Source organism: Rhinopithecus roxellana, chromosome 16, assembly GCF_007565055.1.
Source record: "Rhinopithecus roxellana isolate Shanxi Qingling chromosome 16, ASM756505v1, whole genome shotgun sequence".
NCBI lineage: Eukaryota > Metazoa > Chordata > Mammalia > Primates > Cercopithecidae > Rhinopithecus > Rhinopithecus roxellana.
Genome location: NC_044564.1, coordinates 60,135,156 through 60,152,234, shown reverse-complemented (window position 1 = coordinate 60,152,234; position 17,079 = coordinate 60,135,156). Strand labels below are relative to the sequence as shown.

At 36.8% G+C, this 17,079-nt stretch overlaps 1 protein-coding gene across 1 annotated transcript in view; it reads left to right on the top strand.

The window, feature by feature from the left end:
- The first annotated feature begins 773 nt into the window (after window positions 1–773).
- The window catches only part of PTPRD (protein tyrosine phosphatase receptor type D), a 339,878-nt gene continuing 323,572 nt past the window's right edge, over window positions 774–17,079 (top strand). Inside the window, 4 exon segments of the mRNA XM_030919181.1 lie at window positions 774–839; window positions 2,904–3,012; window positions 10,347–10,492; window positions 13,728–13,869. Of these exon segments, the coding sequence (XP_030775041.1) occupies window positions 774–839; window positions 2,904–3,012; window positions 10,347–10,492; window positions 13,728–13,869 (463 nt within the window).

Genomic DNA, 17,079 nt, shown 5'->3' with positions numbered 1-17,079 from the left:
GTACTCTAGTCTCTATCCGTGTGCCAGGTTCCAATTAACATCAGTTTGAGTTCTCTGTGTGGACAGGGTTAGTTCGTGGCCTTGGGTGATCATCTATTATTATCACTGCTTGCTTGTACATGCCTTCACAGCCCAAGCATAGAACCAGTTGTCATGCTTTCCATCTTTTGTACCCCCAAATAGCTCACTCAGTAGAATTTGTGAATGGGCGGGGCCACTGTGTGAAAATGCAGAGATCTATCGTGGTTAGCAAGATTAAACTCAGGGAGACATCTGCAGAACGCTTTTCTCATAACCAACTTGCATATATGAATATAAATTCTTTCTCTTCACTCTAAGAAAGAATTTGGATACTTTTGTAGAAAAGATGGACTTAATATGTAAAATAAATGTCGTTTGGTTGCTTGCTACATGTGCTTAATTGGAAGTATACCAGAAAATAAGAATTTTAATATCCTACAAAATGTTATTGGTTCTAATGGTTACCTAATACTGAATGAGAATGTTTGGAAGTCTGCAAATCATTGCCAAATACTTTTCAGCTTAGAGCTTTGGGTCTGCAGAGAAATGAATTAAAAAAAAAAAATGCTAAATTTAGGGAAAAATACCTGGAAGGGACATAGACACATACCTAAAATTTCCATAGGACCCAAAATAATTATTCTTGCTTTGAAAGGTATTGAATGCCTACAACATGTTAGATATTGCACAAAATAAAACTGACATGAACCTTATAAACTTAGAATATGATCTCTGTCAGGGTATTGGTCTAAATGTGAATAATGCGGGACATTTTTCAGTATGTTTTTTAAGTCACTATTTCATTTGAAAAAACACTGGTGTATAGGCAAGTCAACTTTATTTTTTACTTTGCCTTTTACCTTTTCCATTGTTCATCCATCATGTATCCACTTATTTTTTTTCTTTTTCTTTTTTTTTTTTTTTTTCTTTTTGAGGTGGAGTTTTTCACACTTGTTGCCCAGGCTGGAGTGCAATGGAACGATCTCGACTCACCACAACCTCCGCCTCCTGGATTCAAGCAGTTCTCCTGCCTCAGCCTCCCGAGTAGCTGGGATTACAGGCATGCACCACTGTGCCCGGCTAATTTTGTATTTTCAGTAGAGACGGTGTTTCTCCATGTTGGTCAGGCTGGTCTCGAACTCCTGACCTCAGGTGATCCACCCACTTCAGCCTCCCAAAGCGCTGGGATTACAGGCATGAGCCACCGTGCCCGGCCGAATCTACATTCTTATTAATAAGTAGCCCTTGCTGAGTGTGGTGGCTCATGCCTCTAATGCCAGCACTTTGGGAGACTGGGAGACTGAGGCCAGAGGATCACTTGAGCCCAGGAGTTTGAGACCAGTCTGGGCAACATAGCGAGACCCCATCTCCACAAAACATTTTTAAATTAGCATGGTGTTGTGGCATGCACCCGTAGTCCTCACTACTCAGGAGGTTGAACTGGGAGGATGGCTTGAGCCCAGGAGGATGAGGCTGCAGTGAACCATGATTGTGAAACTGCAGTCCAGCCTGGGCAACAGAGTAAAACCCTGTCTCAACAACAAAAAAAATTAAAACATTAAAAAAAAAAAAAGCCCTTGAAGTAAAATATTGCGTACCAAGAAAATATTTTTAAATAGCCAAATATTTAAGCGTCTTATCATTGGAATCATCTAATATTTTAAAAGTCATAATATTTAGAAGATAATATTAATTATAGACTTTCTTTAGGAAATATGACATGTATTGTAAAACTGTATTCTATAGTTAATATAATCTTTGTAATAAAAACTCAGGCAAATCACTTTCCATTGTATTTTGTGCTACACAAAACATTTTTGTAATGTATCAAAATTGTGTATCTATAAAAAGGTTTTCTTGTCTACAAAGATTTCTTATAATACACTTCTACATTTCTCCAGTAAATACAATCAAATATCATTTTAAATCTCTTTCATTGCTCATTGAAAGTGTCTGCATGTGTACACACACACCTCCCTTCAGTGTTTTAGTTACTTTGGGGATATAGTAGCTATTTTCATTTCCCAAAGTATCTTGCCAACTTAACCAGTGTGCAATTGATAGATGAAAAGTTGTGGTCAGCTTATTCCTGTAAGATGGATCTATCTTAAAAAAAATGGTCTGTGTTTTTGTCAGTTGTGGTAATACCTCACTTTGGTTGGAAGGCAAGAGTTATAAAAATTCATATTGGCTCAAAGCCTTTCAGCTCATACAGTGACACCAGTAGATCTTCTCTTTGTGGAACTGGCTTACTACTGGTTTCTAAAGTGAAGTTAGTACAGTTCATCACACTAGTTCCTCTTAAAAATTCATATAGTTGATACACTGGAAATGTTGTATAGAAGAGGTGGCAGGGTATTCTGGAGTTTGGTAACATAAAATTGGGAAAGGTGGCATTGTTGTTTCTTTTTCTCTTTCCCACTTCAGTTATATCTGCTCTCATATTCCTTTTTAAATAAGCCAGTTACCTTTCCTGTGTGATCCAATTTGCAGGTACATGATAAGCAGCAGGTTAGAATAGAGAATAAATGATTATTTTTAATGATGATCAGCACATCTGATGTGATAAATTATGATTAACGAGTAAATTAGCAGTGATTGATGTAATTGAATCTGCTTTGAAAACTAACTCTACAAAAAATGCGCAAGCATTGGTAGAGGTTCTTTTTGGTCTATGTTAAATGGCTTCCTGGGTATGTTACCACATAGAGGAAATATGAAAAAAGCTGGTAAGTATTGTGTCATTTGCCTACATCTTTGCTGAATGAGCCTGGGAGATTGTATGTAATGCATAACTTTCTCATGTATTTCAGTATAAGGGCCTTTATCACTCTATTGAACAAAATGGATGCACAGTCTGAGTATTTTGAATGCATAAATAGGTAGTAAGCAAACCCAGAGGCTTAATGTGGAAGATGTTGAGTGAATGTCTAAATGGTGTTGCTGATAACATGTTTTCATTAAGAATGCATGACTATGGCATAAGGAATGGTAAGAATGACTTCACAGATTTTGTCTACGAGTGATTCAGGACCACTTAGGCCATCTTCCTGAAATTTATGTCTCTAAACCAGTGGTTATTTTTAGTGTCTTACACCAAAACAGATGGCTAGCCTTACTAAGCACATCAATAGTTCAGGAAATTTTATTGCCCGGGCACACAGAACATAGGTGATTGTTTGTTTTTGTCATAATATCCCATGACTGTTTGTTAAATAAAAAGTTATGATGGTGAGATCGTAGAATTTTTCACTGCTGTAAAACACATGTTTATGATCCAGGTATTATTATACCTTGATATAGGACAAATTTCCTTCAAACATTGGAACATACCATTTCCACTTTGCTGCTCTGACCCATGCCGTGGTCTTCATCCATGTGCGTTGTCGTTTTGTAATATGCGTGACAGATTCAGTGTCCCCACAGGCCCTGGTTCATACACAGCCTCTGCTGTGGAAGCTATCCCAGATGGTATCTGTGCCATGCTTTCGCCCTCCTAAGCAATGATACATCAACTCTGGGACCTCCTTCCCTTTTGTCGTGTGTTGATATAGTTGTGCTGTTGACTTAGGCAGATTGTCTGTCACTACCTGTGTCCCAGCAAAAATGAAGCTAATTATAACAAAGATCTATCATCCATGCAAACTCTGGCTGCCCCATGTTTGCGACAGTGGCAGTAGGATTTGCTGTGGCTCGAAGGGAATGTAAAGCCCCATGGTAACTCCTTCCCCTCAAACCTTCAGACCAGGCCATTACCTTTACAACCACCCCTCACTCTTCTGCTATGTGCTGCATTTCCCACGGGACCCCAAAGGCGCTGTTTCTGAGCTCTCCTTCAGAGCTTTCATCCTGACACTTACAGAGAAAGAAAGATCAGAGATGACTTCAGCTGACCTTCTCATAAATTCTACAGGCACTTTTTAGGGAGAAAGCCGATTCCTAAAGACAGGGGTACCTGCATGTTCCCATTGAACATTCTCTCATTCTCTCCCTGTCTCATTTAACAGCAATACAAACCTTCCCCTTTAAAAATTTTAAGTACATTGTTATGACAAATAGCCCTTTAAAAACAAAACTCTCTATTTAAGGAAATGTTAATCAGTTAAAAGAAACAGCCAATTAGTTACATGCTGTTAGTTTTGTTCCCCATGCGACATATTTTCTTGATGTCCACAGAAGCAGCTTATTAATTAGAATTAAATTAGACAAATGGCACCCTCATTTTGTCTTTTCACTTTCGTAGCATGTGATCCTTTCTGTGAATCTGTTTTAAGTGATTCTCAGTTGGCCAATCATATACCTCAACCCTGAGTTATCTACTTAACCTTTAAGAATTTCTCATAAATTCCATTCATCTATGGATGTTACTGGTAGACTTCAATGGCTCTCCCCCATTAACATCTAGCACTACTTAGTATAGTGTACTAAAGGGAGGATTTTGTCCTCAGTACAGCAGTTTGTTAAGGAAGGACAAAAGCAATTTGCTGGTCTTGGTTGGTTCTCTTCCCTACGTTTAATAGCTGTAAGTGTACGTTGAGCTCATCACCTTGTCTTCAGAGTGCTTAGCAACTTGAAACATGATATGGCATCCAAATATTAGAACCATTAGGTTCAAAGATACTGTGCATTGTTAGACTTTAAGAAACAATCTAACTTCTTAAAAGCAAAAATCAGTGTGCAGTTTGTGGCTCCTCCTGAGCTGTGTAGCAAATAATATTCTTCTAAATTCCAGGAGCTATGGTCTGTGTTGTGAATACATCCTGAGAATGTATAGTCTTTGAAAACGGCAAGCAAGCCTGGCAGACACATTCTAGAATATCAGCCATGCCTCTGTTCTGACGCATATGGATGCATAGCTTCTCTGCTTTCCATTTAGAAAATAGACTTTCTGGGTTGAACAGTAATTTCAGCTGTGCAGTACCTGGCATTAGTTTAATGAAAGATCATACTCCTCACTTGTCAAAACCAACTTGAGAACAAATGCATTTTGCAAAGTGCAGCATTGGCAGCTTCAGGTAGATGGCAATGGTGATTAGCTACAGCAGTAATGGAAGGATGCCTCTCTAAATAATGGTGACTGGAAAGTTCTAATGCCTTTCTCCCCATCTTTATGCACTTGACATTTCTGTTTTTTGCAGACTGACTATAATACTGATGGTTGTATCTCATGGGATAAAAATGGAGATTTTCATTATTTGAATCTTAGTCTGTCCTATATTGTGACTTTTTAGTAGACACCCTTGTTATATGCTTTACTTGAATTCTCTTCCTTTTCCTCCCATCTTCAGAGCATGGATTAAATTTGGACAACATCCATGACACAATAAGGCAGACGATTCATCTCATTCCTTTTATTAAACTGAGATATGGAGAAGGGAAGTGGGTGATGTGTATTGTTACATCCCTCTGAGAATAAAGATTTTTACTTGCCTCAAGCATTTGTTAGGGTTATTAAGTTTAGCCTTCTCTCTACCTCATATCTTTCCTTTGGCTGGCTGCCTAACATTGACAGACTCCGTCTGAGAGTTTGACCAGCGAAAATGATTATATATGCACTACCCATGCTTAGTGAAAGGATTTTACTATATTATCTGGAGTCTTACTTTATATCATAGGATAATGACATATATCCTTTTTGTAGTTTGGATCTCGTGGGCAAATCTAGAAAAATTGACATTGGGTCCCATGGGAAAGTCATGATTTTCTTGTCAGTGAGACCAATGTCTTTTCACATATATATATATATGTGTGTGTGTGTGTGTGTGTGTGTATTTTTTTTTTTTTTTACAAAATTTCTGTGTACAAGCCCCTGAAATTTTTTGTTTTTAACTGTAGTGTGATCAATTTTATTTTCTTGTTTTCAAAGAATAAATTTAAGGACCCTTTTCAGGATTTTGTTTTTTTTTTTTTTGGAAGAGTATCAAGTCATTACAGTGGTAGAAATTAGAAAAATAGTTCCAGATCCTAAAACATTCTAACTGGTTATTTTAATAAATTTTCCACAGTTCAATAGGTTAATTTCATTACTTGACTTGATCTCTGGAAATAAAATCCTACAGTAACATCCAGTGGTCATTTCTTTTTTTTTTTTTTTTTTTTTTTTTTTTTTTTTTTTTTTTGAGACGGAGTCTCACTCTGTCGCCCAGGCTGGAGTGCAGTGGCCGGATCTCAGCTCACTGCAAGCTCCGCCTCCCGGGTTTACGCCATTCTCCTGCCTCAGCCTCCCGAGTAGCTGGGACTACAGGCGCCCACCACCTCGCCCGACTAGTTTTTTGTGTTTTTTTTTTTAGTAGAGACGGGGTTTCGCCATGTTAGCCAGGATGGTCTCGATCTCCTGACCTCGTGATCCGCCCGTCTCGGCCTCCCAAAGTGCTGGGATTACAGGCTTGAGCCACCGCGCCCGGCCCCAGTGGTCATTTCTTTGTCTTTTCTTTAAATTTTTTATTTTTGAGATGGAGTTTCACTCTTGTCACCCAGGTTGGAGTGAAGTGGCGCGATCTCAGCTCACTGCAACCTCTCCCTCCTGGGTGACATATTTTTATACTTGTCAGTATTACAAGAACATTTCTCTGAGTGTGATGATGGCTCACACCTGTAGTTCCAGCACTTTGTAAGGCCGAGGCGGGAGGATCCTTGAGCCCTGGAGTTCAAGACATGCTGGGCAACAAAGGGGGACCTCATGTCTACAAATGATAAAAACATTACCCGAACATGGTGGTGTTTGTGGTTGTGGTCGTATATACTCTGGATGCTAAGGTGGGAGGACTGACTGAGCCTGGGAGGTTGAGACTGCAGTTAGCTTTGATTGTGCCACTGCACTGAAGCCTGAATGACACAGCAAGACTCTGTCTCAAAAAACGAACAAAAAACTTCAATGCCTGATCAGAAAATGAAGATAAACGAGAAATATACCTGAAAAACATTGAGATGACACTCATACCTGTTCTGCAAGTGTATAGGAATTTTGTCTCTCTGCATTCCATTTAGAAATAAGATTTCTGTGTTTAATTTGACTTGTTTAATGCCCTCACCCACGGTGGTTTCCAGATGAGCTTTCTAACCTAGGTCCTTACATGGCAAGGGGAAGCACTTACCCAAGCATCCATTGCCTACTTGCAGATTGTCAGAATTGCCAACTCTTCTTCATTCTTTGGGATAAGAAATGTGATGGTATCCTTTAAAAAATATCCAGATACAGGGAAAAGGGTATCCTACTTCTAGTTTTTTTTTAATTTCTAATAGTACACACTCATTTTATGCAACAGCCCTTCGCTGTATTCACATGCTCTTGCAAGAAATTTCAAAACAGAACTTAAATGGGAAGCTGGGCTCTTACAATGGATTTCCTTTCAGGATTGACAGTTTTTAGGCTGTGGACAGGAAAAGGAAGGTAGCTAAAAATGACAGTATTGTACCATTTAATACAGCTATGCATTTTGTTTTTCTAGGGAAATTCCCTAGAAATTTTCATTGCATAATTATAATTTCTCCATTGGATACTGACAAGCAAGTAGTTATTATCAATTTGCATTGTTTGAAACAACAGAAAGATAAATAAAAAAAAACTTGTAATATATTTTTCATTTGTTTCCAGAAAAGTGACATCAATGTATAGTATTTTGTAATCCTCTCACTGTTAGTCAATTTTAAATTATTTTGGCCGGGCACGGTGGCTCACGCCTGTAATCCCAGCACTTTGGGAGGTCGAGGTGGGTGGATCACCTGAGGTCGGGAGTTCAAGACCAGCCTGACCACCATGGAGAAACCCCATCTCTACAAAAAATACAAAATTAGCCAGGCATGGTGGCGCGTGCCTGTAATCCCAGCTACTAGGGAGGCTGAGGCAGGAGAATCTCTTGAACCTGGGAGGCGGAGGTTGCGGTGAGCCGAGATCGTGCCATTGCACTCCAGCCTGGGTAAAAAGAATGAAACTCCATCTCAAAAAAAAAAAAAAAGAAAAAAAAAAAAAAGAAAGAGAGAGAGAGAAAGAGAGAAAGAGAGAAAGAGAGAAAGAAAGAAAGGAAAGGAAAGAAAGAAAGAAAAATAAACTATTTTGAGGCCAGGCATGGTGGTTCACGCCTATAGTCCCAGCACTCTGGGAGGCCAAGGTGGGTGGATCACGAGGTGAGGAGATTGAGAGCATTCTGGCCAAGGTGGTGAAACCCTGTCTCTACTAAAAATACAAAAATTAGCTGGGCATGGTGGCGTGCACCTGTAGTCCCAGCTATTTGGGAGGCTGAGGCAGGAGAATCACTTGAACCTGGGAAGTGGAGGTTGCAGTGAGCCAGGATTGTGCCACTGCACTCCAGCCTGGCGACAGAGTAAGACTCCATCTTAAGAAAAAAAAAAAAAAAAAAAAAAATTTAAGTACTTCCCACAGCTCCTAGTAATCATCCAGTCTCTGTTGCTACACTGAGATGCTACAGGTTATGATATCTAGCAGGGTTGTTAGAGCCTGTTTTGCTTTCCTAATACTTTTTATCATAAGCAGGCTCCCAGTTCCAGGATCACCAACAAGTTGAATTTGCTGATGAGGTAGAAATTCATTCTCCAGGACCAGCATTGCAAATATGCCTCTCCTAAACTTTCCTCCTTTGGAAATAATATATAAAACTAGAAAACCTTGAAACTGGAAGCAGTTTCTGCAAATTAATTTATTTCATATGTCATAGTTTTGCAATTTTTGTAAATTAATGTGTTTCGTATGTCATACCAAGAAATGGTAAAGTTGAGTGATTTTTTTTTCCTCCAAGATTATCCATATACATAATGGTGGAGCTTAGATAGGAATCCAGCTTCCTTGATTCCAAGAAAACCAAACAGAGTCAGAACACACCATCAAGCCAATGGGAACACCATCTGGGAAACGTGAAATCAATACAGAGAAAATACTGGTGATGAGCCAGGAAGAACGAACTTTGTTATGACTTTTTTCTTTTTTATAATCTGAGGATTGTTTTCAAAATCAATTTTAGCTATGGTTATTTAAAACCACTTTTCAATGACATGTAACTAGAACACAGTAGGAGAGAAGAGAAAATCTGTAACAGGGATTTTTTTTTTTTTATTAAAAAAAAAAAGAAACAGCAGAATGTTTTGGGGCTTTGAAACATTTTCAACCAGAACATAATTGTAAGAATTCAAGGAAGTATAAAAGATGGAAGCAGTTGAAAAAATAATTAAAATACCTCCTCCTGAACACCATTATTAGTGTTTTCATTTACTTTGTTCTTTGTGTGTGTGTGCATTTTTCATTATCTGCTATCCCCACATATAACTCTATAGTATGCTTTTGTGGCTGATTATTGCATCATCAACATTTCTTATGTGATATGATACAGACTTTATAATACTTACTACTTATATGATGTTTCTTCTTCATGCCATAGTTTATTTCACTGACAGAATTCCCATACTGTTTGTTTCAACTACTTATACTCTTTTGCTAAACAAATGATATGATGAGTATCTTTGTGCATAAATATTCATTTACATTTTGTATCATTCTTGCATGATAGCTATCTAGATCTTGCAATGCAAGATGAAAAATAAGTAAGTGTTTTAAGGAAAGAGGAAGAATGTTAGGAACATTTAAAGGAGCTGGAGGATGTTGAACAAACTTCCAGTGTCTATCCTTCTACTCGGTAATCTTTAAGTCTACATCTTTCTATAAAAATATCCTTTGGTTTGCTGTGACTTTGGAGGCTTCTTGAGTCATCTTCTTTTATGCAAATTGTGGAGTTAAGTTTCAAGTAAGACAGCTTACAATATCTGGGTTAGAGAGTCACTTTACCATTTTCCCCTATTTCTATTTCTTGCCAAACCTTCTAATTCAAGGCTATATTTCTTGTCTCTTTAAAATTTCCTAGCATTTCTCTTAAATGTCACTAACTTTAATAGCTCAGCAGTGGCATTGCTGCTTTCTGGCAGTGTCCTGATAGTGGCATCAAAGCAAGCGCTAAAATTTTACTCACTTTGATTGATGAGCTCATTTTGTTACAGAGGACAAATTGGATTTTTTTTTATACTGGTAATAAAAATTAATGTGTGATGTTGCTTTCCGGATGTTATTGGATCTCTACCTTAATACAGATTTCAGCAATAAAAGCACTAACAGATAACTTGACCAGAAAGTTACCTCCTTCCCCTTTAAACTACCCTCAAAAGTAAAAGATGCTTTTCTAATTTTGTAATCCTATAGTACATTTTAAAAATGTATGTCTTGATGGCGGTGTGGTTGAGGATGGTAGGGAGAGCAGCGGTAGTAGGATAATAGCCTGTGTTGCAGTTTTCAATTTAACTATGGTGTTTATTTTTTATTTCAGCACCTCCAAGGTTTACACGAACACCCGTTGATCAGACAGGGGTCTCTGGTGGAGTTGCCTCTTTCATCTGCCAAGCTACAGGAGACCCAAGACCTAAAATTGTCTGGAACAAAAAAGGAAAGAAAGTCAGCAATCAGAGATTTGAGGTATTAGGTCCATTGTTCTGTTTCTCTGGGGGAAGAATGTATCTGCTCTGTCTTTGGTTTCTATGTTACTTGGCTTGCTTTACTCTGATAAAAGGTGTCACTGATGTATGCTATTCCTTACATTGCAAGTGATGGAAAATGTAACTCTAAATGGCTTTTTAAAAAAGGGCATTTGAGGGTTCAAGGGCTGATTTTTTGTTCCCACTTGTGCCAGGGCTCAATAGCATTCCTAGGATCAATCTGTCAGTTTCATCCCCAGGTTGCAAGATAGAACTCTGCATCCTCACAGGACCACATTTGTAGGATGTATGAAAGCTTGTCTCTTCCAGAAACTTCTCATCCCGTTGGCTTCTATTACGTTACTTGTTCATCCCAGAGAAAATTTGTGTGGATAGGCGGACGGTGTAGCCTACTTAATTTAAGCCAGTCGGAATCTACCTCTGTCCTGGGAATGAGAACTGTCCTATCCAATTCCAGGCTTAGAATGAAAGAGCAGTGTTTTCCCAAAGGAAATTTAAATCCTCGTTACCAAGAAGAATGGGAATGGATGCTGAGCAGCAAATGAAGTGGTCCACTGCCCCTCGCATCTGTGTTTTACAAGTAGTGTGAACTAGAATGAGAAATTTGTTCCAGTGTTTTAAAGTACTATTCTGTAAGAAACATACCCAAACAGGTTGATACTACAGAGAAGCCTATTGAAGAAGTTGATTTTCTTTATTCAAGAGAGCTCAGTGCACCGAAGATGGTGAAACATAAATCAGAGATTCTTTTTTGAGTGTTGTGAGAAGGCTTATGGTTTAGAAATTTGCTCGTTCTGGAGGAGAAATATAGGCAAGAAGATATACAGAAAGCTACCCAGAGAGGCACACAATAGCATGCCCATAATTTAAAACATGAGAAGGGTAGCTTTAATTTTAGGGGCTACCAGTACCCCCAAACTGCCTGAAATTGTGAAACTCACCTCCCTTTTATCTAAGTTTCTAATCTCCTTCATGACCTAATTTTATAGTTTGGCAGATTAAAGGCAATTTCTAGTTAAAAGAAATATAGCAACAACAAATTCAGAACAATTTTATTTTACTTATTTTCATAGGAACTCACAGGGTGATCGGGGTTCCAATGTATAGAGAACCTAATTAATTATGTTTTGCCATTGGAAATTGGATTGTAGTTTACAAGTGAGAAGTTTAAAATTATGTCTGAAAATCAAATACTTGATTATTATTGAAATATAATTTAATACAAAAATAATATCTTTAATAATATTTGGAAAATGTTTCCTATGTCATGTAGAAAATGATGTATGTATTCATCTTTGCTGCACATTTAAACAATTTTAAATGAAGTTAATTTTTTGTCAAAGAGAAGTTTGACATCATGTTTGCTAATGACAATGACTCCTGACAAAATCATATAACAACAATTAAATTATAATACTAAATATTTCAAAGTATGGTCTCTGCTCAGTACATAATTCCCCACAAGAGTCATATAAGCACTCGGGAGTAAATGAATTATTTTTATTCAATGAATTTATAAAATGAATTATTTTATACAGGACTTGATCAAACTGTATCAAGTCCTGGGTTGAAAATCTTTACTATATTTAACACTAATATGTTATATATATTATATTATAATATAATTTGTGTATATATATATATGGTTTCACTAGGCTATATGGCCCATGAGAGCAGTACATGGTGACTGTTTTTGCTCCCTCTTCTATCCCCAGTGCTAAGTATGGTGTCTGGTCCATGATAGGCATACAGTCAATAGTGTATATTTTCAAACTGGAAATTACATCACTGGCTTGTAATATGTGGTATATTGTATGTTGTAAGAAGATAGGTCTAAATCTAGGAAATAGTTCACAAATGTAAACATACAATGACATTTATTAATAAATTAGTCAACATTTAAAATGGTTTTGTAGTTGCTTTAACCTTTTCCTACACTAAATCATAAAATGATCATAACTTTTTTAAAATTATGGAATGCTTAACAAAGCTTCCAATATGAAACTATGAAACTTTTCTTTCCTAAGATGCATAGTAGATTTATTTTGAAATGTATGCTTTATAGAGTTGAAAATAAACTGTAGTGCACTGAGAAATGGGCCATTTGGGATATTTATGTGAATTTTGAACCAAAATGGAATGCACAAAGATTGAAGTGGACATATTTTGAAACTGTTGATGTCCTCTCTGTGTATGTTAATATGCACATGCACACACAAAATCTGGAATTAAGCATCCCATAAATATATTTATAAGGCAATCTGAGTTTATTCATAATTTAGGCACATGGGAATATTCACAGTGAAATACAAGAAAAAAAGGCACAGCTTCTCAGTGAACAGCTGAAGGAATGCAGCATAGTTACAGAAAAGACAGAGGATGCCATAGTATTGTATACATATTTGTTGGTATCATCATTTTTTTTTTTTCTTTAAGTGGTACTTGAATTAGCTAACAAGTACCTGGGATTATCAGTGTCGCTAAACTGTTTCACATAAGAGTTCCTAATGATGGTGAATTCAGGCTTAGTGTTTAGGACATTAGTTTTCTGTCTGGTGAAGCAAGCCTCCATTTTATAGCAAGAATGCTCTAAAAATGCAGAAAATGCTAAGCTAGAACAAATACTGGAATGATTTATGGCAAAATTAGTGCACGCCATCAGGCTTTTGGGTTGTGAAAGCTGTCTCGTTGGCTGCCTAAGTACTAGATTTATGCAGTTTCTCTTTATGGTTTGCCCATCTATGCTGTTCAGGATGAGACAGTTTAAACCAGCAGAGCTATCTGTGGTGGTGTGCGTTAATTCTTCATCTTACAGTCTCATTATTAAATGAATCCACATTTGTATATGTGCTGTCAGAGAAAGAATAATTTAAGAAGTTTATCGATCATAGCTGCAAGCCTTTTGCAAAATTAATAGAATAAAATTGCCCTAGATGGACATACTGAAATATTTTAATGCGTAAACCCTGGTAGTTTTTAGTAGGGACTAGAAATCTCCATATTTTGTATATGTAGTTTCATATCTTTCTCCTTGTTCAGTAGAAGATCCACTAAGTTAAACCAAATATTTTTTCACCACTGTATCAAAATTCAGTTTCAGAATGATGTCTAGTTTATTATGAGCCTAATGACAGATCCACCACTGCACTGAGAGCTTTAGCTGAGAGGTAGACAATTGTAACAACACCTGTGACAGCTATTGTTTCCTCTAATAGGTAATAGAGTTTGACGATGGGTCTGGATCAGTTCTCAGAATACAACCCTTACGGACTCCGAGGGATGAGGCCATTTATGAATGTGTGGCCTCAAATAATGTGGGAGAAATAAGTGTATCCACCAGACTCACAGTTTTACGGGGTAAGTGCTCTAGTGAAGGTTGTTGTTTGTGTCATTGTTACAATTCTGTATCTCTTTTGTAGCATCATTAAAAAGACTAGCATTGTGATGATGCTTAAATGGGAAATGCAGTTAAATAAAATGTTTATAAGAGTTGAACTTTAATTAGACAGTGAATACCTTCTCTGGTTACGGGTCTTAACAGAACTAGAGTTCAGGGGGAGAATCAGGGCTAAAAAAGCTGATAAAGGCATTGATTTCAAATGCCAGATACCATTTTGATTTTTGGCAGAGCATCTAGAAAGGAAACAGGATATGGTACTCTTTTGTATGTTGGCATTTCTCATGCATGGATTTTTCATACCGCATTCAGCAGCTACGTTTTTACAACTACCATAGCTGACATTGATATTTGCAAAGTAAAGAAACAACTTCAGCCTAAAGATGAACTTTCCTTAAGCAATTGGTCAGAACCAAGTATAAGAAATACACCTATCTTATGTGAAAAAAAAATATGTTTTCTATTTGTCTGTTATCTTTCTTAAACCAACATGTATTGATCTAAATAACTGGGCTGACAAATCCCTTTCTTTGTCTCCGACAATGTTGCTTACACAGTGTGACAAAGCACAGGGTGAGTTGCCAAATCTCCAGTACAGTGTGTTCAGTTTGTAGACTTCCTTTACAATGGAAGTGCTGGAAAATAAAGCTAGTGATGAAGACTGTGTTGTATGTCTCTAATTCAGGCTTCTGTGTAGAGATACGAATATTCCCGATTAGGCACCTCACAATTGACATTTCCAGATTAACTATTCTGTGCCTTTATCTCTTTCTTTCCTGCACACAACTCATTTGTTTTGTTTTGTTTTGTTGTATTTTGCTCTATTCTAAAATTTAGGAGAATAGACCTTCCTCAGATAAAGGAAATTGGAAAGGGAAGGATCAGAATCATAGAGGAACTTACATAGATTAACTACATTTCTCTTCTGTTTCATTTTTTTTCCCATGGAGGGATGGATTTACATTATATCTTTTATAAAATAAAAATGTTTGATTTTATAAACATCTTGGTTTCTTCCAAGGAGGTAAACCCTATTGATATTGTCAAGAACTTATTTATTTGGAGGCCAGCAGTAATTAGTAATGTAGGCCAAATTTACCTGATGGTTTTGAAACTAAACACACACACACACACACACACACACACACACACACACACACAAAGAAGCAATTCAAGAGGCTGAGAAAATGAGATTATTTACATATACAAAATATATTTGAAATAATATAAACACCTTATTAAGTTGCAGGGAAAATATTGACAATTGGATGTATATATCTTTTAAATGCATGTAACAGATGCTGCTTTAATACAGACAAGTCAGATTTGAGCAACATTTCTGGCTGTTACGACAAGCTAAGTTGGTGCAGGAAGTTTCCCATTCCCTGACCACCATCTAGAAATGTTGAGAAAGTATCTGAAAATAAAATTAAAAGCATAATTAGGCTTGCAAACAAGAAACAGAAATTTCCAGTTGCTAAAAACAAGAAGGGATTTCCTAGACAAAAGATAATTGTAATATAATAACCCAAGATAATAACATAATGGACCATATGCTTTAGTGCTGGAGTTTTAACACTCCAGCAAGATACATACTTATATAAAATAAGTTGGGAGTAACAGAGACTAAGGTCAGCTTTCTGCATACAAGTGAGATTTCTAGTACTATTCCTACTGTTCAATTCTCAGGACCAAATAGTTTAACATAAAAGCTGGTCAGAAACAGTGAATCCCATAGAGTGTGCAACAGACACCCATCATAGCACTCACCCCACAGAGACATTCCGATAATCCGGATACACAACCCTAGAGAAGGTCGTTCATACCCAAATGGGCTAATAAGCACCAGTTCTAAAGCAGTCGAGTCAGCTACCACCAGCGAGCAACAGTAAGCCCAAACATCGAGGATGGAAATCACAGTCTGTGACCTACAGGTAATTGAAATGTATGAATGGGTTTTAAAAATAACATGTTTACAATATTTGAAAAGGCAAGGGAATGAATGGTCTAATAGGCGAGAATAAGACATTAGGGAGAAAAAGAATAGGAGTTAGAAATTAGACTTTAGAACTGGCACGAATCTTAGAGACTATGTTTATATGTGCTATAATATGCACTATAGAACATATACATATTGCTGAATATACATATATAGTTCACATCAGCTTGTCTGAAAATTGTGGTCATTTTTCAGGTGTTCGTATTTGAAGCAAAATTTAGCTCATTTGTTCATCTGCTTTAAAAATCTTAATCTCCATTTATTTACCTGGTTTAGAATCAGTGCCATCGTATAGAAGGTATATTAAAAAGGTACAATAAGATAAAACTTTTCAGAAGTATTTTTGAGTTTTTTCACTTTCTAAATCCCTTGAACTCCTTAAAAGGAATTAGTGGCAGTCATGTGCTTGACTTATCTTTATGCATCCGATGAAGACATTAACAAAAAGTTGTAGGAAAATATCACTTTACTTAGAAATTCACATGGATTAATGTTTTCCTGCCTCTCAGCTGGCTGGAGTTTCATCATCTCCTCTGCTTTTATACAGCTAGTCCCCATATAAAACAAATGCATCAAAAATGTTTAAAATGGTCTCAACTTTCTGTGTGAACATCTGTCATGTGTAAGTACATTTGTATTAAAATTTATGATTTGAGTAGTTAACCCTTTCTATTTTTTAAAAAGACTACATTTAGCAGTTTTAGAACTTTCATGAGAAAAACTCAAAAGTATTTTGGTTGACAGAAAAGTAGTCTAAACATAATCTTAAAATAGAATACTTTTATATATCCTTTTAGGATAAAATAAATATGGATGGAAATTATTTTTGTTTCTTAGAGTCACTGTTTGCTTAAAATTTCTAAATATTGTTATTTCTATTAATAGTAGTCTTTAATAATATTCCAGTGTAATCTGACTTTCATAGACTTTGAACATCATGAACACCTAAATAAATGTGTGTGAAGAGGTTTATACCGCAGTTGAGGAGCTTTGTGACATTTTAGGTTCAATTTCTCTTGCAAATCATGTTGGCGGACACTCAGGCACTCTGTTCTGCAGTAAATGGAGACCACTTTACACTTTTCATCCAGTGGCCCTCATTATTCCCGTTTCGTCCACATGGATCATTTACTTTTTCCCTGCTTTGCTGACAAATGCCAAAAATGTGCCA